This window comes from Stegodyphus dumicola, chromosome 11, assembly GCF_044657685.1.
Source record: "Stegodyphus dumicola isolate Sdum_Otavi_A_Nest chromosome 11, ASM4465768v1".
NCBI lineage: Eukaryota > Metazoa > Arthropoda > Arachnida > Araneae > Eresidae > Stegodyphus > Stegodyphus dumicola.
Window position 1 is genome coordinate 122,877,720 of NC_140778.1, and position 26,532 is coordinate 122,904,251.

At 30.8% G+C, this 26,532-nt stretch overlaps 1 protein-coding gene across 1 annotated transcript in view; it reads left to right on the forward strand.

Annotated features, from left to right (window-relative positions):
- The window catches only part of SMC1 (structural maintenance of chromosomes 1), a 98,367-nt gene that overhangs the window by 34,422 nt on the left and 37,413 nt on the right, over positions 1-26,532 (forward strand). Inside the window, exons 8-17 of the mRNA XM_085827190.1 lie at positions 3,244-3,409; positions 8,426-8,640; positions 8,843-8,978; positions 9,463-9,540; positions 9,742-9,953; positions 11,653-11,821; positions 13,420-13,478; positions 13,839-14,034; positions 20,128-20,196; positions 21,783-21,916. Of these exons, the coding sequence (XP_085683316.1) occupies positions 3,244-3,409; positions 8,426-8,640; positions 8,843-8,978; positions 9,463-9,540; positions 9,742-9,953; positions 11,653-11,821; positions 13,420-13,478; positions 13,839-14,034; positions 20,128-20,196; positions 21,783-21,916 (1,434 nt within the window). The remainder of the gene's footprint in view (positions 1-3,243; positions 3,410-8,425; positions 8,641-8,842; positions 8,979-9,462; positions 9,541-9,741; positions 9,954-11,652; positions 11,822-13,419; positions 13,479-13,838; positions 14,035-20,127; positions 20,197-21,782; positions 21,917-26,532) is intronic.

The following is a 26,532-nucleotide window of genomic DNA, read 5'->3' on the forward strand; positions in this document are numbered from 1 at the left end:
GTATCATTTAATATTCCATACAAGGATGCCATTTGGTGAACACATCAGCTTCCCCCCCCCAATCAATTGGATCTCCTTTATGCAGATCGATTGTCTATGCATATCCAGCTCTCGACAGCCAATCAACCCCTTATCATAGCTGCCAGCTGTTCCAATTTTTCATCCCATTTCATGGTAGACTGCCGAATCTCTTAGTTTTTAATTTTTAGCCTTTTTTTTTTTTCTGTTATTAATGCAGTGTCAACTTTCCTTGGAGAAAACCAAGGTCATTGTAGAGCATAACAAATAGTAATAGGCCAATGCGACTGTTCTCAACCACATGAGGCAGGTGAAGAAGAGCATGTTTTTCATTGAAAATATAGAATCTGTGCCAATGCTAAAGTAAGTGAAGTGGTATGCCTAACTCATTTGAAGTAAAGAAATTGTTTTTGGTTTTATGCTGCTTTTGCTCACATGTGCAATTAGTTTCTTAGGAATTAATTTTGTTATCTGTCAGTTAAATACAGTGTGCCAAAGTATGCCAAAATATTATCCAAGCTGTAAAGAATCTTACTCAAAAGAATTTGAATTTATTTCAAAATTTTCAAAGGGAGAAACCACATACTTATTGTTTGATATGCTCAGTGCATTTCAAAATTTCTCATAATGGAAAAGGAGATGTAGCCATATGTTGCAAAACCAAGAAACATGGACCAAAAGATTTAAGAGAACAAAAAGCAAATATCAAAAGCAATTTTAATGCACAAAATAATAGCATGATATGCGCCAAATGTTTAATGACATTATTTATCGTAGTTCACATTTCACTTCTAAGTTGTGCAAATGTTGTAGACCCTTTACAAAAATGGGAATCTTTCTTGGCAATAAAGTTGCAAAACGGTATGCCTGTGCTCAGACTAAAATAACTGCTGTAGTTAAGAAATGGGTTTAAAAAGAAAAAAGTGTAGTAATTAAAGATTTGCAACTCAAGCTATTCAGTATTTCCACTAATGGGAATAATATAGATAAAAAAATTATATTCTGTGCTGCTTTCTTTGGACACTGTTTGATAGAAATTTCCCTTCAAAATAGCAAAGTTAAGGGTAGCTAGGAAAGTAGTACAGCACAATTAAAGTAACTGCGAAACTTACCAGTAAAAAAAAAAAATATTGACTTCAGTCTAGGGTTGCTTTTTTGCCTAATTTTATAAGGATAAACATTCATAACTTGTTCTATTAGTGGGATTTGTTAATATGACTTTCTGTTTTTTAACGTAATGGCAATATTTGATCCATTGGGGGTTAAACCGAGTCACTTTTCTAAGGCTTAATACTTTGTAAATCTGAATTTTGTTATAAACAAAATTTTATTAACTCAAAAACTAATAATAAGGAATTTTTAACTGGTGAAATTACTTTTCAATGTGCCCTAAAGTATACCTGCTGTAGAGAGTGCAACTTTCCTGCTACAGATTAAACTTAACAGAAATGTTCATTTTGTTTGAATTTTTAGGTTATTTGTTTATTTTTATTGATCCTCCTCCAACTAATAACCCAAGAGGACAGATACTGTGAGGTCAGCCCTGCAAAATCATACAACCACATAATGGACCATTAGTCAGGAAAATGGGCATGTTTGCAGTATGCCCAGTATCCGCTCGTGTGGTGTGTCAATGTTTGCAGCCATGTAGACTATCAGCAGGGTGACCATTATTTTGGCTTCCCTTAACACTGCAGCATAGAGAGAGAAAGACGGTGACTTTGGTGCACCAAATGACAAAGCTGCCAGAATGTCGCGTTTTCAAACCAGTCCCGTTTCTATGTGCAGTATTCTGATGACCATATACGTGTCTGGAGTGTCCGAGGAGACCACACGTTGCCTTATTGCATTTGATATCGGCATAGGGGCCTAGCACCTAGTGTGATGGTTTGGGCAGCCATTGGGTACATGACACACACATCTCTAGTTCGGATCGTTGGTAATTTGAACACAGATGGGTGTATTTCTAACATCTTATGTCCAGTGGTTGTGCCTGATCTTCGAGGCCTGCCAAATGCCATCTTCAAAAAACATCACATGTTGCATATTGTGTTTTGACCTTCTTCGGTACATGGAGTATTCGATTGCTGTCCTGGCCTGCACAGCCTCCAGATCTGTCACTCATTTGAAATGTCTGGTCATGGGTTGCTGAGAGACTGGCCCACCCACCCCTCTCCAGCTAATACGGTTGATGAAGTGTGGCATAGAGTTGAAGCAGCGTGGAATGAGTTGCCAATTTTGTCATCCAAGCCCAATTCAACTTCATGCCTAATTGGTTAAGGACCATTATTTGCCAGGGGTGGCAGCTGTTTTTACTAACTTCGTACTACTACCCTTGTAAACCCCTAAACTGCTTTAAAATTTAATCGTTTTGTCTTCATGCTATACTGTTTGCATACAATAAATATCTTTTTTGCATTTGCTTTCCTTCCTGGTGTTCGATTGAATGGCCAGCAGCATAGATCCTTTATTTTTTAAATTTCCAAAGTTTATTTTTGGCTATGGAGTAAACTGCTGGTAACTCAAATCACACTTAGATTTAATATTTAAGGGATATTAATGTTTTTTACATGTTAATATATTTTTATTTATTTATTTATTTTTATTATTTTTATTTATTTATTTATTTTTAATCATAAGAATCTGGGAAGGGTGTCTTAAGAGAATGGGGGAAAAAAGTATTTTAAGTGAAGTAACTTACATTATTACCTGACTATGAAATTTAGGGCAACATAAAAGTTTATTTCAGAAATTAGACTTAAACCTTTTTAAAAAGATCTGTTGTATTCCATTTCTAAAAAATTTCATTTTGTGTGTGGAGCAGATAAATCAAAAAAGAATCTGGTGCTCATCCTCTAGATAACTTTTGTTTTTTTGACTCGCTTTTTCCCAGAACGAAGTTAACATAAATAAAAAATTTTCGGTGCACATTGCAAACTATCTTTTTTTTTTAAAGAATGCTACTGCTTTTATTTGATACAAAATTCTTTTTTTGTTTGTTCGTTCTGCATGGCTTTATAGAGCTACTGCATTACTTCCCAAACTATGAATATATGATATCTAAGAATAGCTTATGTTCAAGCATTTCAGGTGATTGATATTCAGAAGAATGTGATACATAATATTTATTTTGTTTTATGTAGCATTTTATTTATTACAGGGTAATTGATTACTGCCGATTACTTTTTCATGAATTTAACATAAAATTACATTCTTTTCATGTAGGAAATCTTTAAAAGCTGCTAAAAAAGTGAATGAAGCGCACGAAACAGAAATAAAAAGTTTGGAAGATGAGTTGGCTGAAGTTGAAAAAGCACAACAAGATTTCGAAGAACAACTTGCTGAAGAATCCAAGTCAGAAGGTCGAGATCTGACCCTTCAAGATTCTCAAGTATGAAATTTTATCATTATTCTTTTTAATTATTGTTTTTTGGTGGAATTTAGAATATACTGTGAAGTTGCAATAGACTAGATGGAATTTTTTATGCAGTTGTAATAAATTGTCATGTTACATTATCTTGGACTTAAAAGATGCATGAAATTCTGAGAAATTAATGTTGTTGTTATTACTGCAAAAATGCAAATGATAACAAAATTTCTTAAGTAGTGTTCTGAAAGGAGTTTAATATTAAGGCAGGCGAAGCAGTTTTCAAATTTATCTCGATCACACAATCAATTACATCATAATAGGGTCTCCATAACATTTAACTACTCAGGTTGTGGGGTTCCACTCTTTTATCTAACCGCTAAATGTGCAGGAAACTCGTGAACAGATAAGCAAGTAATCTCTTAAGTTCGAGAGCAGACTTAAAACTCAAGAAGTATTAATTGCCCTTTAGTATTCAAAATAAGAATGTACAGTCGGCTCCTTTCTCAGAGCGTACAGCAAAGCCTCCACTTGGGATTGCTAGCTTTAATCTCAGGACGGCTAGGGGTAAGTCGGGCTTTCACTTTTCGTTCAATCAGGATAACTCTTGCATTTTATAAATGCTTTATTATTACAGTAAATATATACATATATACATATCATTATGGAACATTCTTAACATATTCACGAATTAATCCTATTCTCTCGCTTCCCAATTCTCGATTGATATCGTGTGCCCCCTATCGGCAGCTTTTCTACAATGCCATCTATCGGCTGATAACATTCAGCCATTCTGACCTGACAATTGTGCCGATTGTTCGGAGTACAAATCCATTTTATAATTAATACATTTTTCTACTTCAACTCTTATACACAATACTTAACATACATATTACTAGTACACTAAGAAGAATACACATTATACAGTCAAACGTCTTTAATCCGGACTCGTCAGGACTTCGGCATTTCCAGATTATCGGTTTTTCCAGATTATAGATCATCAATTTAAATCTGGTAAGATGGCACGCAGAAATTATAAGCTTAATAATTATTTGTTTACTTTAAACATTTCTTTCAACGCGCGCATGCATAAAGCATACATTACGCATAGTCAAAATTAGAAAATTGCAATCAGAAAACTATTTGATGTGTATTCGTGATATTTATAATGAGGAGGAATTTGATTTAAATCATATCAAAAACGGAGTACATCAAGATGAAATGACATCAATAAATAAATAAGCCAAATAAAATAAAAACATCTGCCCTGAAGATAAGGATAGTGCTGACAGATCAACTTCCAGTTAATCCCTTCCCCTGCAGAGCAGCTGTGAAATTAATAAAACAGATTTCGGAATGGTTAGAGAAACAAAGGATATACCTTTATCCATTTCTTGCAGCAATTCCACTTTTTGTCTGATGGACATCGAACCATGCTTTCGCTTTGGCAGCTCCAGAATCGGAAATTTTTTTTGACATAATCGAAGGTTCAAGCTTACTTTTATAAAATTGCTCTAACAGTCTGCAAAAAATAATAACCCGGATTCAATTAAAAGATTAAGGAACAAACGCAATCTGCAACATTAATTGAAATAAATAATTTTAGCTTAGCTTATACCATCCGTTATATATTAAACGAGCATGCGCAAACACATTATGCGTTCACGCGTGCGCAGAAAGTTGGTAGCTTTTGAGGTCCGGATTATAGATCATTCCGAATTATGGACGTCCGGATTAAAAACTTTTGACTGTACTAAAATTTGATATGATAATAAACTTACTAAAATATTTTCACATACATAAATTCACATATTTTTTGATACATTAGCATAATAGTCCAAAAATTTTCTGTAAATCATTACTAAATACGTTGTATATATGAAATAACTCAATTTTTATCATTTCTCAAATTATTCAAAACAAATGCACTAAAGTCTTTCAGCTAATGTTCAAAATTTCAAAGTCAATTAATGTTCAAAAGTTCAAAGTTTCTAAAGTTTTCTATCAGCAAACATACGTAGCTAAGCACACACACACACACACACACACACACAAAAGGGGGGAAAGATCTCATCTTAATCACAGGGGAGAGCACTTCCATCAGTCCTTACGAACAGATCTGATTGGATTCCGTCGAGGAATTAAGCTTGATAACTGATCAGTATCTTGATCATCATCGTCAGAGTTGGGATCACACCTCCATGGCTTCAGCTGGCTCACATGAGCAGTGGTAGTGAAGTAGCGACCTCGATTCTTCGCTTCTAGTTGAATTATTCTGTAGGTATCGCTAGGTAACATTTCCGTTATTATAAATGGCCCTCGATATTTCGGCTGTGTTTTGGTAGGTTGACCTGTAGCCTTAGGAGCGCATCTCATCACAACTATTTCTCCTTGCTCAAATATTAGTGTACGACACCTCTTCCCATCAAATCTCTTTTTCATTTTCACTTGCTGTTCCTCAGTTCTTCCTCGCATTTGCTATCGTTCACATGGATCAATTGGGTCCTTTCGTAAAGAGTTCGTGAGGTAATCAAGAACTATTAGTGATAATTGATAACATGACTAGGTTCATGAGAATTTTTGCAGTTAAGAATGCTAGTGCTAAAAATGTTTTAGTCTTTGAAAAATTCTGCTAACGATTTTGGACTACCAGAAAGAATAATAAGTGATAGAGGATCTTGTTTTACTTCTCACCAATTTAAGCAGTATTGTACAGATATCGGAATATATCATACTTTGAATTCTACCAAACACCCCCAAGCCAATGGTATGGTAGAGTGCGTCAACAGAACAATTTTAGAAACAATAATGATAAGTTTGATGGATAAACAACACAGAGATTAGGATTCAAAAATAAAAGAGACAGAAAGAAATCTTAACAGCATGGTAAACAAAACTACGAATAAGACTCCATTTGAAATGCTACATGGATATTCTCCCAGATTTAATGATGGAATACTTAGGAAGTTAGCAGATAAAGATTCAGATACATGGAAAGACCCGCGAGAAATCCAAGAGCAAGCGTGAATAAATATATACATATCATTACGGAACATTCTTAACATTAATCCTATTCTCTCGCTTCTCAATTCTCGATTGATATTGTGCGCCCCTATCGGCAGCTTTTCTACAATGCCATCTATCGGCTGATAACAGGATTGAGCTCAAAGTAATAAAAAATAAAACTTAACTAAAGCTTAACCAAGAGATATAGCCCAAGCTATCAAGATTTCTAAACGGTTGGCCTCTAAATATCAAATAAACTGGCGAAGCTATCAAGGGTCTGAAATATGGCCGAGCGTAGTAATAGCTTAGAGAGACGTAGCCAAAAGGCGAACGTACGCTAGTCAGAAACTCTGGCTCTCTAACGAAGTCAGTGGAACTTCCAACTTAAATACCACTCTTACTCATTTACATTAAACACAATTCTAAAAACACGTTCTGGTAGGAAATTGTAAGCTGAAATTAGGAAGGACTGGAAAATAGCTTTAACTAAAGATAACTTTTAAAAACTTAGGAAAAAACCTTACAAGGTTACCATAAATGAAACAAGAACATGGCGATAAATTGCACCCTTAAAGCTACTCTAACCGAATAAGTTTTCAATAAAAGAAAATGTGCAGAAAATAGTGAATTTGCATTGGAACAAATTTAGTAATAAATATATCCTTTTTTTTTTTTTTTTTTTTTTTTTTTTTTACAATAAGTGTATGAAAATGAATATCTGAGTAATGAACCATTTCAGTAGTGAAATGAGTTTGTAGCAGTTTCTGAACATGTTTTGAATTGCTGAAGAATTGCAGCAACAGATGCATGGAAGTTTGCCAATTGATTCGTAATGTATTGAGCTGTTAGTGGAAAAATACAGAATTGAGTGAAAGCAGAATTTTTAAACACCAGTAAATTGATTTTTTAAGAAAAGTGGAATTTTTCTTGTGATTATGAAAACGTTTTATAGATATTTTATCATTGTTTTGTGTCTTTTTGATGTTATACATGTCTAATAATTTAGTATGTGAGAGAGAAGATAAGTAATTTCAATTGTGATTGATGTTTGTAGATGGTGTTGGCATGTAAAATTCGTAACTCTGTAGTAACTTTAGTGTTTGTAACTTTCTTTAGTGTCTACATGCTTTATTCCTGGACAATGCAAATTAGAAGCATATTTTGATTTACACATCATTATGGATGCAACCTACACTCAATATCTATATTTTATGACAAAATACTATAGACGATGAAGAGCTGCTGCATGATAGCTGGAAGCAAGCTAGCGGGGAAGTGTCATGCATTCAAAAGAAAAATATGAGAGAGAGTCAGAAAATTATGGATCCTAAAAAGATTTTAATTCCAATAGAAATCGTATTTGCTAATAAAGCTGAAACGTACTTTCCTTAACAGAATTATGCATGGTCATATATAGATGAATTCAAAATGTATCAGCAGTTACAATTTTTAGGACAGAAAGGGAATGTACCCAAATTAAAGTGTATGTAAGAAAAATCAGTTAAAAATTAGAAGTTTGCTTCACATATTTTTTTGGTCTTGCACACACATATAGGTGCATGCACAACCACAAATGAAATATTTTAATAAATAGTTAAATGAATTACAATACTTGTGTACATTCTTTTATTTAACATGGCATTTTTCCATGACCACTTTTCTGGTTAAGTGTGTTAAGTAAGGGATTGCCGTAATATGCATAGTAATAGAAGGTATAAACAAATTTGTAATGCAGATTCCAGGTGAGCAAGCTAGCCAGATGAGCATTTTCGTTTTTCATCCATGTATAGAAGCCAGTTCCCCTTAGAAAACCCCTTCACAAAGGCAGATAGCCCTCGTGCGCTTCGCCATACAGTAAACCAAACCATTACTAAAAGTAATGTATAAGTAGCTACTTATGTAATAATTAATGTGTTTGTATTGCCTGTTGTCATTTTTAATTATGACCTCATTTGTCTATATTGACATATTTTTTTAATGTTTTAATATAAGTTTTAGTATTTATGATTTATCTGCGTACTTCTTAAATTTTAGGTTGAAGAATACAATCGTCTTAAAGAAGAGGCTGGGAAACTCTCATCTCGTTATTTGCAAGAATTAGATTCTGTAAATCGAGAACAAAAGTCAGATCAAGACCGGTGTGATAATGAAGGTCGTAAAAAAGCAGAAGTTGAATCAAAAATTAAGCAGAAGAGAGCTGAACTTGAGGAGAATGTTCGAAGGCTTGAGAAGCTTACTGAATACATAAGGTAATATTTTTCTTTAAGGAAAGAGCTTTTAAAATAGCTTTTAATAAACTGAGCTTTTAAAATTTTTTAAATGCGGTATTATTCAGAAATGTTCGTGCATTTTGTAATATTTAAAGTTTAAAAACCTAGTCTTCAATAATGGTATATAATTTATGAAAATGGCAATACTGCAATTTATTAAAAATTATTGTGCATTTTTTAGAACAAGCGAAACTGGCTTAGCTGAATTACGAGGGCAGGAAAAAGATATTGGAGAAGAAGTTCAGGAAGCAAAAAAGAGAGTTGCTGATATTAATGAGGAATTAGAATCTATATTGAATGAGCTTGGTGATGCAAAGGTAATTAATTGCATTTAAGCATCTTTATTAATGGTTTTCAATTGTGAACTTTGTACAATTTTTTATTAAAGAGAGGTTATTTCCTTATAAAAGCAGCCACTGTGCAAACCTCTGGCGACATCTGAAATTTGCATATTGCAGATAGGGAGATCTTTATTTCGGCAATTTCGATAGCAAAGTTCAGTGACTGGTTTAACAAGGAAGCACCAAAAGACTGCCTATGCTGTAATAAATCCAAAAGCATTAAACATTAATAATAACAATAATTTCCTATTTTCAGGATTTAAGGCTGAGTGCATTGAAATATTGAAATTAATGAATTTAAAAAAAATGTATTTTATTAAAGCCAGCTTTTAAATTAATTAAAATCTGTAATAATTTGTTGATTAATGTAAGTAATATTTAAGTAACTTCTGTTGCTAAATTTATGCATGACAACTGTTAATGATAATTTAATAAAGTATGTTTTCAAATTATGTAATAGGTTGATAAACATGAAGATTCAAGAAGGCGAAAAAAGGCGGAAATTGTTGACCATTTTAAGCGACTCTTTCCTGGAGTAGTAAGTTTTTTGTATATAATTTCTTACTCTGCATTTCAAAGCAGTTTTTATGCAATTTTTAATCTACTCAGTTGGCCCTTTTGTTTTTCACATATTTATGTGTGAAGTTTTTGAGCTATTTCAGCTGAAATACTATTTCATTACCTTTTTTTTTTTTTTTTTTTAAGAATATGTAAATTTATTTAATTTTGTTTCTTTTAGTATGATCGTTTAGTGAATATGTGCCAGCCTATACATAAGCGTTACAATGTAGCAATTACCAAAGTGCTAGGCAAAAATATGGAAGCAATTGTTGTTGATACTGAACGAACTGGCAGATCATGCATTCAATATTTAAAGGAACAGATGTTAGAAGCGGAAACATTTTTACCCCTTGATTATATTGATGCAAAGCCTTTGAAAGAACGATTAAGGTAAGATTTATTCAGTGTCTTTTCATTTTACAAAATTAATCATTCTATTTACATTTTGAAGTAATCTGTCTTAAATTAGTGTTACATTTGTATATAAGATAAACAAAATATGCAGGTATTCCATGAGATACAGACACTGCCTTTATATGGGATATGTATGTAACTTGGATCTATGATGAATGTGTAAGGTTTATGTTAATCAATCAATTATTACAATTTGAACCCTTCCGTATCCTTTTCAGAATGTACATTAGTTGTTAAGTATTTAAGTTGTGGTTTTGACTGAATTAGAGTTACAACTTTTGGCAGTTCCGCTTGCAGTTATGTCTGATCGACATTCCTACCAAATTTTATGCAGGTTTTAGCCATTTTGTTAGCTGACTTGAAAAGTGTACCATTAACTACTTGAACCAGCTAAGAACACCATTTGCAGAGTCTCCAATTACATGGATTTGCTTTAAATTTGAACTTTTGTTATTTTAAATGCGTATAAGTTGCAAAATTTTGCTTTGTAGCATAAATGGTGCCATTTGTTAATTTTAAAGTCTTATAAGAAGGTTATTTTAACCATCATAAGGACTTTTGTCATTTTGACTCAGAGTATAGTGATAACTTGCTTGTCAGTCTAGTAGGGTTTGAAAGACATTGCTTTAAGCTTATACACAGTTAGAGCATATCAGTAATAAGGATGATGACTTTGATACTCTTAATGATTCATATAAGAAATTCAGTGTGTATTGTAGTAATAACATCCCTATGTTGCAGTAATAAGTCAGAGTATATTATGTAGTTTTTTAAAATTCAAACAAAATAAAAAATACAATAAATAACTAAATACAAATAAAATTTGAAAAGATTTGGATTTTAATGTCGCACCAGAGGTTTTATTAACGTTTTTTATGCTTTCATTGAACTTAACTGTCTGCTATTGCACTCGCTCCTACTGGCACAACATTTTTTGTCTTAATTTTATTATTAAATATTTTTTTGCCACATAAAATTCAAAAGCAAAATCATAAAATTTTTAAAAACAACATATTTTTAGAAATTCTGATACAATGTTAAGTGTTGTTATATATTAGCATAAAAGAACTAGCAACCTAAATTAAAATCTTAGTTTTGCATCAAATTATCAAAAATTTTTGCATTAAGTTATCGCTAACTAGCCATGCGGGACAGCCAATCAGCTGTCAAAGTAAATTACTATAAAAAGTAAATGTATGCAATGCCTTATAATCCAGGTAGTATAATATCATGAGCCCAGCTATTAATTAATAAAAGGTATAAAGAACTATATTTATTGCTTTAAAATCATTTAGTTTGTTAATCAATAGTAGGCAAATTAAATTTAAAAGAAAAATTTAATACCTTACACTTTGCCAAATGACAACAAACTATCATATGGAAGTAAAGTTGAACAAAGGGAAATGTGTGTGCATGTGAAGATTGTTAATGCTAGTAATAATATTTTAGTAGTAATAATCGGGCAAATATTATGTTCACCAAATGCAAAATGTGTACTGTATGTTATACATATTTTATTTATTTATTTACTTTTCCTTGGCTAGAAAATATTTAAGCAATTTAGTTGTAATTAAAAAAATAGAGAGTTAAATGCATTTGATCATAAGTTTCTTATTACTTTATAATGTCCTTCTTTATACCTTATTGTGTGTTTATATTGAAAATCATATTTTAGGAATATACATCAGCCAAAAAATGTGAAATTGCTGTATGATGTTTTGCAATATGATCCTCCAGCAATTAAAAGAGCTGTACTGTATGCAACTAATAATGCACTTGTGTGTGAAACTGCAGAGGATGCAAACAAAGTAGCTTATGAACTTGGTGACAATAAACGATATGATGTAAGCAAATTCAAGTTTTTATACAAGCCTGAATAGATAAAATAATGATTTTATTCATCTTTTTATCCTTTTTCCAGACATTTAATTTATCTGCTGCTTAAAAATTGCTATAGTTTGATCTGTATGTAAGAATTCATATTATACTTACTTTTAACTCCTATTTTTTGTAATATTTTTTAATATGTGTTTAAAATGAAAAAGTATAAAATATTTTTAAATATCATCTGTGGCTGTTGTTGCTCTGGAGTTGTAAACTACATTTTAAATGATTTGTAGAATTTGGCTTCTATTTATTTTAAAAATGCCATTTTTAAATATCAGTGATTTTTTAAAACTGCTAGTTACTATGGAATGTGGCTTTTATTTGTTTTGAAAATGCCATTTTTAAATATCAATCGTTTTTAAAGCTGATAGTTATTGATATAAAATTCACTAATGTAAATTTTGAAGTTGAATAAAATTTTTAAAATGCTGTGAATCCTTTTGGGGCAACTAATCTTTAACAGTTACCAGTCTTGCCGAAAGTACAATGAAATATCTGTACTGATAATTATAATATTTGTTTCCAAAAACTACCACCTAACCTAATTGAGGTTATTAATTGTATTACTTGCAATTACTGAAAATGTTTTTATTTTGGCAACCTATATGCATATATTCTGAGCGGTTTATGTGCAGTATATACTTATTTAGTATACTGTAGATGCCCAATAAGGATGATTGCAGGCTTTATTACCTTAAATTTTGACTTTAGATATATTTTCAACTACAGATTTTCTCAAAATAAGGCATAAATTGAATGAAAACAGGAAACAGTTCAGCGTTGGGAGTAGTACACTTCTGTAGGTATAAAATCTACCTTTTTTACCACAGATCAAAGACTTTAGTACTTTTCTAAATGCACAGTTTAGAGAGATTCAAGCATGAATATACTGATTTGAATCACTCTAGAGTTTTTATTGCTAAGCTATTTCAAATGAATTTTTACCCTATTTAAGGAGGAACCAAAAAAAAAAAAAAAAAAAACTCATTTTTGATAATTAATAATACCATACTCTGTAATAATAATAATAATTATAAAAAAAAAAAAAAAAAGCTTGTTAAGAACTATGTCCTTTATGAAACTCTTGAATTAAAATATCTCAAAAAGTAAAGTTTCTTGTTTTAGTGATTACTAATCCTGTATTAGATAAAATAATGTTTGTTATGAATACTGTAGCCGAATCCATGAAATTAAAAACGCCATGAATAATGCGTAAAAGTATAAAGTTTTTATATATTTAACTCATTAAAAATTAGTGAATATTTTATAATTTGGCCTTCCCTTTTTTAAACTCTATAGAGATAAACTATAAAAAATTTTATACTCAGAGCTTTATTTTTCGTGTTGAAACTTTTTATGCTGAATGATTTTTGTATTTGGAAATATATATTTCTGATAAATATTTAAGGAAATAAAACCTCTGATCACCTTTTTTGTTTGCTTAGGGAGGGAAGGAAGAGTAAAGAATAATATTTTTTGGAAATATTTTATTTCTTTGTTAACAAAATGATTTACTTCAGATATGTGTACTAAATATTTCTTCTTTTCTGTCTAGGCTGTTGCTTTGGATGGTACATATTATCAGAAAAATGGATTTATATCTGGTGGTAGTACGTAAGTAAAGTTTTCATTTGCTTTATATTTTTAAATAAAGTCATTTGTCAATAGACGTCTGGGATAAAACGAAGCATATTTATCAGAAAATACAGTTAAAGTATGTTTAAAGTTTTAATATTTGTAAAATAGGAATTACGTGTATTAATCGTAGTTCCTTTTAAAATGGATATATCCTTTCCTCTCCCATTTTATTTTATAAAATGAAACTAGACTTCAAATTTAACAATTTTGATTATTTGACTTTAAACTTTACATCTTGAATATGATTAAAAGGTATTTAATTTAAATTTATAACTTTTCTTTCACCTTTCAAAATGAAACTTTATTTCATGCTTTAAAGAGATTATTATTTTATAGTGATCTGGCAAAAAGAGCCAGGCGATGGGATGAGAAAGCCCTGCACAATCTCAAATACAGAAAAGAGAAGCTAACTGAGGAATTGAAAGAGATGATGAAAAAGACTAGAAAAGAATCAGATCTGACTACTATTCAGTCTCAGATCAGAGGTTTGGAAACTCGATTGAAGTATTCCATTACTGACAAAGAAAATACTGTAAGTTTTTTTGTAGGAAGTAGAAAATAAGTTTTCTAGGTTATCTGAGGTAATTATTGTACTAATGTAATGCAGTAATTGTTATTAATATTTAAAGAGAAAAACTTAAAATTCAATAACAAGTTCTGCATGTTTTTATTTTATTTTGTAAGACTAAATGGTGGATCTCAGAATTTTCATGATTTAAAAAAAATTTTTACATCATTCTATTTAAATTGATTTTGCTGATTCTTCAATTATTTTTGAAGCTGTAAGCATGGTACAAGTATTCTATACTAGATGCAGCATGTGAAAACTGGGAAAAATAATCTGTGAAAAAATTAGAGTTAAAATTTTATTTTGTTATTGGGAAGGGAAAATTGGAACTTATTTCCTGTAATGATAAACTAGAGCATGAAAATAGATTTTATGGAAATTTACACATCAGGTGTGATATATAAAGTATTAGTTCTCCAAGTGATATAAGGCATACATTTGCACACAGGTAGCAAGTTTCATGTGGTAGCAAAAAGGAGGAAAAATAACTTAAGTTATAGCATAACTATTGTAGAGACATTAGGTTGTTTTGAAGCAAGAGACATGAAAAATTAGCAATGCCCTTACCGGGATTTGAACTTGGACATCTCAAATACATGCTGAGTGTCCTACCGTTACACTATGAAGACATGCTGGAAGGAAGGAGAAAATAACTTATAATACTATAAAAAATTTTCCTTCATTTTGTTCCCATTAAGCGTCATGCTCAAATTCTAAAAAAGAAGGTGTCTCCAATTTTGTAATTGATTGTCATTCATATATGATAAAACTGTAATAAGACTCTAGGAAAATAAAGCAACAGGAGTCAATTCTTCTTAGTAATTAATAAATCCATCTGTGCAGTGATTACAGCATCCGTTCTCATAGTTAGTTGTCCCTAAATCTTTGGACTGTGTCAAGTAGTTATTTTATGCTTGAGTAGAGTACCTGACTCCACCAATCTTCATTAATCTAGAAATTCATCTCTGTTTAAATTGTAACTAATTTTTCAGTTCTTGCCTAAAATCCTTCATTTCACTGAAGCAGATAGTCCATTTTGGGATGTCTAATTTTCCACTCTAGTTAGACTTGAAAATGGGCCAAGTACTATTGTTGTGATGGAAGGAACATGGCCAAAGAATTGTGGCAATCTGGAGAAACCAAGTTATTCCTAATATCTCTGCATGCAAAATGTATATTGTCGTTTATTACAACCAGCGGGTTCATGCCGTGCCATCTGAAACTGTTCCATAAATGCCATCACTTGCATGCTTTTTGTGATGTATGTATATACTGTTGGTAGAGATATTCTTTGGTAATTATCAAATCTATGTGTTTCAATTCAGTGTGAAACTAATAAAGCAAAATTCATTATTTCGTAGTATTAAATGGGTCATTGTATGAAGTCTCTTGTTCATATCTGCAAGATGGTTCGCTCATAGCCCAAGATAGCACAAGAAAACTCCTGCATAACAATCTTGTCTCATTGACATAAAATATTTATTCCATAGTCAGATTTTTTTTTTTTTTACCATAATTTTTTTAAATTTTTCTGCAAATTCACTCGTGGGCACTTGATTGAAATGTGTGTGCTTATCAGGTACCTCTTACTCATGGACTGACTGCCTTTTAAATGAATTGATTGAACCATCTAATGTAAAATCTACAGTTGCTTTGCACTTTTGTTTGCCCATCTAGAACTATAATGATGTGTCATCCATAAAATGGATTTTTTTTTCCTTATCCTCTTCACATCTTTTTCTGGCTGTCTATTTTCTAGACTGCAGTTTCTTAAGATTTTCTGTTGTGAGATATATTTCTCATCCTTCAGTACAAGAGGCCCACAAGCAGCCAAGCGGTAAAGTTCCTGAAGACTGGTAGGTTGGTTCAAGGTTTGAATCTCATGAACAGGCTGGTTGCATGGGCGTTTTTATGTTTTCTCCGTGTCTAATGTGTATATGAGCCAGTTTTCCTTCGAAAGTCCTCCACAAAGGCATCCCTCCAGCAGATAGCTTTTGAGTGCTTTGTCGTAATCAAATACACCACGCTTCAGTATGAGATGCAGTGTTTCTTCTGTGTGTTGATTGGAAAGCATACATTTGATTGATGGATATGCCAGACTTCAAGAATTTGTTGTTTCCATGTTAAGATGTTATTTTAGCCATTTCTCTAGCAAATGGTCTGAGTCTTCTGTAGTTAATAACTGAATGAAGCAATTATGTAAAGTATAATATAATGATATTTATCTATTACTGCAACCATCTTAATAAAATTTGCCAGATTTTCAGACTGTGCCAAACTCTGCCAACCAAGTGTATAAACATTTTTCAAACAACCATACACATAAGTCCTTTAGTTAAGCAATGTCACCATTTTCATATGTTTTTTGTCCTATTCCAAATTCCAACAGTTTTTATATGCAAATTGTGCTATTTCTTGCTTTCAAGTCGAATCAGTCAGCAAGGGAAGAAACTGCAGTAAAAGTTCCATGGGAATACAGTATTTTGTTGCAAAATCACAAAAGAGAACAATGATGAAATGCATTTGGTAGATAACTGGTACACAATGCCAAGTTTCTGCTGTGATTTTTTTTAACAATAGCATTATGACACTTTCAGTATACCTATAACTACGATCAGCGATCATTTTGAGCTAATGCTTATAAAGATAAATTTTGTTTGTTTAATAAGTAAATAAATTGAGTAAATATATGTAACCAAAAGATGATTTAATGTAACAGAGCAAAATAAAGTATGTAAATATATTAATTGAAGGATAATTTAACATAACAAAGAGCTAAGGAAAAAATATTTGCTCTAGATATTTTTAAACTTGTTATCATTTAATAAATTGCTCCATAAAAATTTTCAGTCTGAAATAAATATAGTAAAAATTACACATACTTACATTTCTTGGTTTTGCAGTACATACATATTACTAATTTTTTAATTTTACCTGTACAGGTTCCACAAGCGTATTTTTTACAGTATTCATAAGTATTCAAAGTTTTATTGCCTCTGTGTGCATTTATTTGACGTTGTTTATGCTTATGGGAAGGGTTGCCGCAAGTATCAATTCTCGTTTCGTTAGATACAGAAAGTTGTGAATTTTGAATTAAATGTATATCTCTTGAAGCTCCTCAGCCATATTCAGGATAAAATCACGGCGGCTGATGTTCTTGTATTCAGTTGTTTCTTTGTAAACTATCCTTGCATTTATTGTGGCCAAATCAAGAATATTTATTAAAAAAAAAAAAAAAAATTGAACTAGCCAGTGTCTGAATGAAGACTTCACTGAGTATTTTCTGACCATCTGGCTCCAAGCATCAACTTTGTATTTGGTCGAATCGTAAAAATTCAAACTGCCGGTGTCTTTTTTCATCAGATAGGAACTGCAATGTTGGGCGCGTGGTATTCAGAAGCAGGATGTTCTTGTTTCCCCCCCCCTTCTTGATAAGATGTAAGCATTATATTGTCATGCTTAGCAATCTTATTAAAATAGAGCTCATCCCTGATATTTTTGAAAGAATAAGGTACTTTTCTTTTTGAATGATTTATTGTGCCAATGCAGCCTATCCCTGTACTCCTCATTTCTCTTACTAATTTCAGCGAAGTAAAAAATGTCAGTTGTTAGGTTTCTTCCACTATAGTATAGGTGTTGTAGTACTTCCGGTATTGTAGTAAGGTTTCATCAAGCGAAAAGCTGCATGTTCACCTATTGTTTCTCCACCTGGTCTTGTTTTATCCTTTCCCAAGTATGGAAACCTGTTCAGTAAATATTTTGACTGCATATCAGTAGCAAGTCAGAATTTAATGCTGAATTTGTCTGTTTTCTTAGGCATATATTGAATAAATCAACATTGGGTTTTTATGGGAAATAATTGTTTATCCACTATTATAGTTTCACCTGGTTTATGACATTTCAAGCAGTTTCTGTAAGAGCATTCCAGATATCTGAAACAGGAGTAAATGGATTACTTTGCAGTCCGTGAGATCTAGTTGATTTCTTGTCATAGCACAAACATTTCATAATTTCCAAAAATCTGTCCCTAACCATTGTCTCGGTGAAAAATGCCCGGCCCCAAGGTTTTGACCATAAACTCAAAATAGAAAGATCTTTTTGCAGCTCCACGAACATACAACAGTGAAATGAAAGCGTCTAATTCATCGAGTGGCAAACTCCGGTTTAGATTTTCGGATTTCTTACATTCCTCTTCTTCAGTGCACTCCTGAATGTGATGCAATATTTTTTGTTGTTAAACAATCTTCACCCCTGTAGCATTTGTTGAAATATTTCCTATTTTCTAAACTGGACCATCATTTGCTTTTTTTTCATCGTTTTAAATTTCCTTACTTTGGATACATCTTCCTCATTCCTGAGTTCTGTTTTGTTGCCTTTAACTACTTTCTTGAGCTTAAGTGCTGCCATTGATTTCACTTCTGAAAACTATACTAGTAGAAGGGAATGTAATATTTTGATCTAAATTTTTAGCTTTCTTTTCTGTTTTGTGAAGAGATTATCCATCAGATGAATCGGATTTACTTGTTTCAGTAGCAACGATCCAGTCCTAATCGGATAAAATGGATTTAGTTTCAATATGAAATTCTTCATCAGGTTCAGTTTCTGAAGCAGAATCGTCATCGGAAAAACTTTCAAAAACTTTCATCATCTCTTCCTTTGTTAGGTATTTTCTACCAGCACTCATACGCAACATGACAAAAAGGTCAGAACAATAGAACTATCTAAATGAAGTAAAGTACATTTGTGTCTACTGAAAAATAACCTTTCTTGAAACAAGGGAAGAGCACAGACACATGGCGTTCCAAGCAGGGTTTTTAATCCCTCCCCCTCCTCCCATTCTCACTCACTTCTGTGATATGCAGTCTTGCCAAAAATGCACCTGTTTATCTATCAGGAAACCTGAAATAGCCAAGAAAAGTCATAAAAATAATGAGAAATGTATAATTTTTTGGATATGATCAAAATGACCTATAGCTGTAATTGTAGGTATAAACCATAATATTGGTGAAAGTAATTATTTAAAATGGACCAAAAAGTATGTAATATTCCTAAGCTTTTAGAAAAAGTCCAAAAATATCAGAGTTGTAAATAGAGAATTAAATATATATATATATATATATATATATATATATATATATATATATATATATATATATATATATATATATATATATATATATATATATATATATATATATATATATATGTATGTAATTTTTTAATTGTATTTTAAAATTTTTAAGGTGCTTTTTCTTTTGATATGTTAATAATGTTAGCCAACTTATGGTAAATATTGACAGTTTAAAAATATCTTCCAAACAATTCGCACCTCTACCCCAATGAGAAATAATATTAGAACTATTCAAAATCCAAAGATATTCTAAATCCTGACCTACACTGTATAATAGCAAAGGCAGAAACATATTTATGTGTATTAGAATGAAATGAAAATAAAAAGAGACTGAATAGACATAAGCACAAAATTCATTAATTTGTTATTAATTTGATAAAGGAATATGCAGTGAATGCTCTCACTGTGTCAAAACAGTGCTACTTAGAATAGCTCTCCTTTAATTTATGTGACATAAAAATAATAGAACTTTCTGACCAACTTAGTGTTGCCAGTTGTCTAGTTTAATCATTACTTAAAAAAAAAAAAAAAAATATGCTGAGAAATTATCCAACAATTTCTATTATAATGAATGCTTTTGTATAATTGATTATAAAACTTAACCTGCAAAGCACTTGAAAAAAAAATAAATAAATAAATATAATTGAGTTATATTAACCAGCATGTGTATTGTTTGATTGTCCTGTTTTATTGTAGTTCTTCAGATAATATAAAATTTAGAGTCAATATTTTATAATGGAATTTAAAAGAAAAATACTTTAAAGCTACATTGAAATCTTTGTCATCACCTGTGTATTGTGTAGTGAACACCTCTTTTTTTCCCCCTTTTTTAATACATAGTGATTCAGTCAATACATATTCAATGTAGATTTTGTCAGCATGTTTAAAGATGTTCTTAAAAATGTTTATGTTTATGTTTTCAATAGGAAAAGAGGGTTATTGCTGGATTGGAGAGAGAGATAGCTGCTTTAGAGAGAGAGTTGGACACATTTGAAGTAATTTATTCTTTTAAAAATCTTATGTATGATAATAAATGGTATGATTATTAAGTGTGATAATAAATTATACGTAATACAGTCCGAAATCCAGAACTCCAATTTCTGGATAACACGTTTTTTATTTATTTAATTTTTATTTTTTTAGAAATTTTTTTGCAAAAAAGGAGAAAGAATTAGATTCCAAGAATAGCATATGCTTAATTCTTCATGCATGCACAGTAGACATTTTTTCATAATAAAGCATATGGATCTTTATTCTTGTTTTCACTTCACAAATAAAGACCTTTATGTTTTAAGAAACACAGTCATTTCCTATCATAAATTTGTATGATAAATAATTTGGCTCTGAAACTGCCTTAGTGCCTCACATACATCTCAAATCAAAACATTCTGTCGCTGGTTTTATGTCTACTGAATATCATATAACACAGACTCGAACCAACTGTGCTTCGAAGTGTTAAGTTTTTCAAACAGGAGAAATTTAAATGAAATTTGTAAAAATAGATTTTGTAAATCATATTTTTAGGTCATTTAATGCTGTTTAAATTTAGAATGAGTAATTTGTTGTTCTGCGTATTACTTATATGTGGGAATTTTTTTCAGAGACTCAGGTAAGCTTTAAGCATATGCGAGAAATAACCTATATCTATGGAAATTATTTGTTATCATAAATAGCAACGCTAATATAATTCACACTTAACTTCCTCAGCACGTAATAGGAGTAAGATAAATTTTAGTAGAACCACATGCCTCTAGTTGCCAATCGGATGATACATTGCCAGTAGCGTATAGTGGACATTCGCTGAGCCTTATGATGGCGGCCGCGAATTTAAAGGGTTTTGGATATCGCACAAACAAAGAGCAAAATTTCCCAATTAATAATGGAATTTGGGAAGAAATGTAGATGAAATTATAGAAGTATTCCTTTGCTGTTACAATGCCCCCAATAATCAATCAACTAATGAATGGCAAAATCTTGCAATATGGATGCATATCTAGAACATATTGCTACCAATGGTAAAGAAAGTGACAAAGAATTTGCTGAAATTGGAAAAGTCTCAATTGACAATTTAGAGGCAATTCTTGATATGGTAATTACAGGAGTTTTGTAACTGAACAATAAATTATGTCTGTCTATAAAATTAGAAGGAGAAATATTAGCACAGAATTGAAGCAACTTAAGCAAATTGAAAAAAACAATAATAAAGCAAACAAATGAATATTAAGCTTTTTTTTATATATTTTGATTACCTTAAGGTAATAAATGCTTCATCATTTCGTAAACAATTATTTCAGATTTTTAATTTTGTAAGTTCTACATGCCATCTTACTAAATTTAAACTAAGATCTAAAATCTGAAATTACCAAATTCCTGGTGAGTCTGGATGTCGGACTTGGTATTACATAATGATATCCTCATCATATTGTGTTGAATAACTATTTACTTTGGAAGCATGCTTTTACACATCTGAAGTGTGTTGAATGGTTTGCTTAGAATAAATGCTGAGTTTTGTTTTTCCTCCTTATATTTTTTTAACGTTGTTTTTCTAGAATACTAATTATTTGCATTAAATCGGTTGTAGCCTAAAATATCTGATCTTGAGGAAAGAATGAAAGATCGAGAAAGCAGGATTCAAGATGTTAAAGAGTCTATGAATACCGTTGAGGATAGAGTTTTTGCTGATTTTTGTCGATCTATAGGAGTTGAAAATATCAGGTTAGTTAAACTTCTATATATCATTGTTTTGTTAATTACTTTGAATCTTTGTAAGTTTGTACAGTTTTAAATCTTTAGCCTAAAAAATATCTTTTGTTATTATAGGTTGTAAAGTTTTTATGTTAAATTTTAAAATTTTTAATTAACTATAACAAAAAGAATTTTTGGGAAAATGATTGCAAAAATTTTGCTTCTTAATTTTTAAAAGAAATAAAACTGTAACTTAACTAATATTAGAATTTTTTAATAATATTTTATTGTTATAAAAATGTATGATTATTTTCTAGTTATTTATATTCATTCTTTAGTTAGTGAGATACTAACAGATATGTACAGGCATTAAGAAAAAGTCTGTTCTGAATCCAGTTTGCAATCCTTTTTTGGTAAAAACACTCCTTTATTCTGTACACATACTTATACTAGATGCCACGCAAAAACATCATTCAGCTGGCTTCGAGAGGCGTTGAAATAGATATTTTTCTTGAAATAAAATACCCAAAATTTTTCATTATTAGAATACTTTACTTCATACAAGGAAATAAAAATGATTTTTCCCTCCAAACAAGTAACAAAAAAAATTTTGGGGCTAATAATTGCAAAAATTTTGCTTTTTAACTCTCCAAGCAGCTAGCCTCTAAGTGCTAGAATATTTTTTGTGATATCTATAAGAACGTATATATATATGTGCATATTAAAATATGGCAAAGAAATTAAGGCAATATATCAAAAGTATACAAACCAAGTATGAAATACCAGGAGAGTTTTTACATTAAAATAAAAAAAAATCATTTGTTCTCATAGTAGTTTTGGGAAATTTGTGCTTTCTTAGCGAAAAATATCTGGCTACTCAGAGAGTTAATTTTTAAAAGAAATAAAAATGTAACTTAACGAATATTAGAATGTTTCATTAATATTTTATTGTTATTACAATGTATAATTATTTTCTAGTTATTTGAGTTTTTACATTAAAATAAAAAAAATCATTTGTTCTCATAGTAGTTTTGGGAAATTTTTGCTTTCTTAGTGAAAAATATCTGGCCACTTAGAGGGTTAATTTTTAAAAGAAATAAAAATGTAACTTAACGAATATTAGAATTTTTCATTAATATTTTATTGTTATTTCAATGTATGATTATTTTCTAGTTATTTATATTGCATGCTTTTTTTCCCTCAGATACAATTAAAAACTTTAAATATGGTTAAGTATATAGTAAAAATTTGAAGTGGACACCACATGATTTCTTTGTAAGGCCTATTAAATTATACACATTTTTTGCTGCATTTCATTTAAACTTTTTTCCTCGAATTTCATTAGAGATATATTTCTTATTCAAATAATTCAGTTCTCTCTTGGCACCAAAGCAAAAATAAATAAAAACTCAAAATATCTTGGTTAAAAAATTTTAAATTACAGAAACACATAAAACACGAGATACACTTAAAACAGTTAGAAAAAATTTTTTTTTTTTACAATTAAAATTAGAGTTTCTATATAAAAACAAGCAATTCGGCCAGCGTGCAAAAAGGCAGATTTTTTGGTTCACAAAACTGAAAGTTTGCATTTGATTCCACTCTACGAAAAGACATGGAAGGTGCATTAACTGAATTCACTATTCTGCTGAGTTTCATGTATAATTAAATGGCAATTCATTAGGTGTAACATACCATTTAAAGTTTTAAATTGTTGATAATTGTACAACAGTTTCATGCAGATTAATCTATTTCATACATTTCAGGCATAAAAATCTTAACAGCAACATAAAAACTATGTAATTCAAACATTTTTAAAGCAAAAAATGCACATTTACCAACATATAAGAATAAAAAAAACAAGCTCACATAAACTAATATCATGTAGCAGAGTGGGAATTTATATATATATATTTATATAGGATTGGCCCAGCCGGTTGCAACAAGAAAGGAAGGTGCACATCTACATGTTATAGCAGTCCCATATACAAAATTTCTACAGTCTACGGCTACTCATTCTTGAGTTATGTGAGATACTAATGCACATATGTACAGACATTAAGAAAAAAAAATCTGTTCTCAATCCATTTTTAAATCCAGTTTACTGTCCTTTTTGGTGAAAGCAATCCTTTAGTCTGTCCGTATATATATACAGATGTTATGAAAAAACATTGTTTAGATGGCTTCAAGAGGAGTTGAAATGGATATTTTTGTTGAAATATAATACCTGAAATTTTTTCTCGATTACAATACGTCCTTTACTTCATGTAAGGAAGTAAAGATCGTTTTTTTCCCCCTTTCCGCCCCAAAACCCTTATATCAAATAGACAGAAAAATATTTTTTAAAGAGCTGAACATTTTTAGCCAGATTTCTAACCGTCAAACTTATTAAAATTTTTATTCATTACTTTATACATAGCTATAGTTTTGCATTTTAGGAAGTAATGGTTTTGATGAAAAAAACTTATTTTTATGTAATTAGATTAATTTTTGAATATGTGACATGCAAACATATGATTTCCCATTATGAATCGAAACTGAAAGTACTGACCTGTATTTGATAGTGCCATCACTGTCTCCTGCTTTGCTGGAAAACCCTGTCCATCTTGTACATACAACCTAATTAATAGTTAAATTCAAATAATCTACATTTGTTTTTTGATGTAAATAAATAAATAATTATATTTTTAGAAAATTCAGCGCTACAAATTTAATGGCAGTTTTTCTTATATGTTTAGTTTATGGGGCTGACATGCATAAAAATTTGTTTTTTAAAACTTTTCAGATGTTGAATTCATATTTAAATGCACTACTAGGCCTTGTCACAATATGTTTGTTCATGTGCTCTGCAATGAGTAAGCTTGCTTGCATGGAAAATATGCCAAAGAAAAGGGGGCTAAATTTTCTTTTAATAAATCCGAATTTCAAGTGTAACGTTAACTGTTCGTAGCATTATTAAACCAGACCAGAATGATAAAATTAGTGTAGAGATTCAATTCAAAGAAAAGTTTGTTAAACATTCTTTTATTTTCTCTCATGAATGTAAATGAAAAAATTATTTTGAAAGTAATGTAATGATGGTTATGCAGTTAATGAACATAAAATTCTTTACTTCCTCAAAAAAATTTCACAGTCATTTTTTCGTTTCTTTTTGCTTTGTTTTCCCTTTATATTGACATTTTATTTACAGAAAATTGTGTAACAGTTTTCTGTTCAGTAAATTTTGATTACATAGTTCTTACGATCTAAGTGTATTTTGGCTAGGTAATTTATGTGCAAATAATTCAAATTCAATGTAAAAACTAGGGAGAGAAAAGTATAAACAAAACTCTGAAATACATACTTATGTGTAAATTCTCCACTTTACTTAGCTCTAGTCGTAAGGTATGTGGAACATCCGATTTTTGTTGTATTTAAAATGGTATTTTAGGTAATTTATCATTTATCTCTTAACTTTTAAATTAGGTGAAATCATATTTATTAAATTTTACACAAGGTTAGGTGTGAATATTTTATTATATATGTATAGGTATATATATACAGTGGTGGCCAAAATTGTGGACACTTTTGGAAATTTGTATGCTTACGTTTCGCAAAATGCAAACTTGTATATATCATTTTAAAGAGAATTTATTACTGAATTCAATACAAAACACAAAATTCAATTATTTGCAATACAAAAAAGTTATATGTACTTTAATATAAATAAAAAACACAGTTATGAATTGGTTTGTAATGTCTAGCTTTCCTGGCCAATCACTGTTCTTCTTCTGAGAAACAATCAAATGTTAGTAACTGCCAGTAGAAGCTGACATCATGTTTACACTTGAAACAATTCAATATTTTGCTTTGTTCTGTAGAAGGAGGACCTGTTTCTTATACATTGCAATGACAAGTAGGAATTTTTGTAAAAATTTTTAATATTTAGTCAAGAAGCAATGAGATCAAATAAAAGAGTAGATTGGACACCTAGAAAGAGATGTAATATTATTGTGTTACGAGAAAGTGGTCTTTCCTATGCTGAAATTGCAAGACAGGTGGGTGGTTCAGTGACTACATCTGGAGTCCGAAAGTCTTGTTTACGATATCAGGAGACAAACTCAATAAAAAACAAAGAAGGAAAAGGCCGAAAAAAGTGCACCACATCTTTGATGACAGAGGAATAAAAAGACTATGTCTCCAAAATAGAAACATGTCATCAGTGGCCATCAGAAATTATCTGAATGATGCAGGTGTTTCTGTCAGTTCAAGAACAATCTGGAGAAGATTAACAGATGTTGGACTCAGAGGTAGAATTCCACGAAAAAAGCCTTATGTTAATTTTCAGCAACGAAAAAAAAAAAAGACTACAGTGGGCAAAGGAACACATTAATTGGACAGATGATCAGTGGTCACAAGTTATATGGAGTGATGAAACTAAGATATCGTTATTCGGTAGTGATGGGCGAAAATATGTAAGACGTAGAGTAGGAGAAGAGCTACATCCTGACTGCATTCAAGCAACTGTGAAGAACCCAGGTAGTGTTATGATTTGGTCATGCATGTCAGCAGATGGTATTGGTCGCCTTCATGTCATCGATGGGACACTGGATGCCAGAAAATACATTGACACTATTCTAGAACCAAAACTTCTACCTTCCATCAGA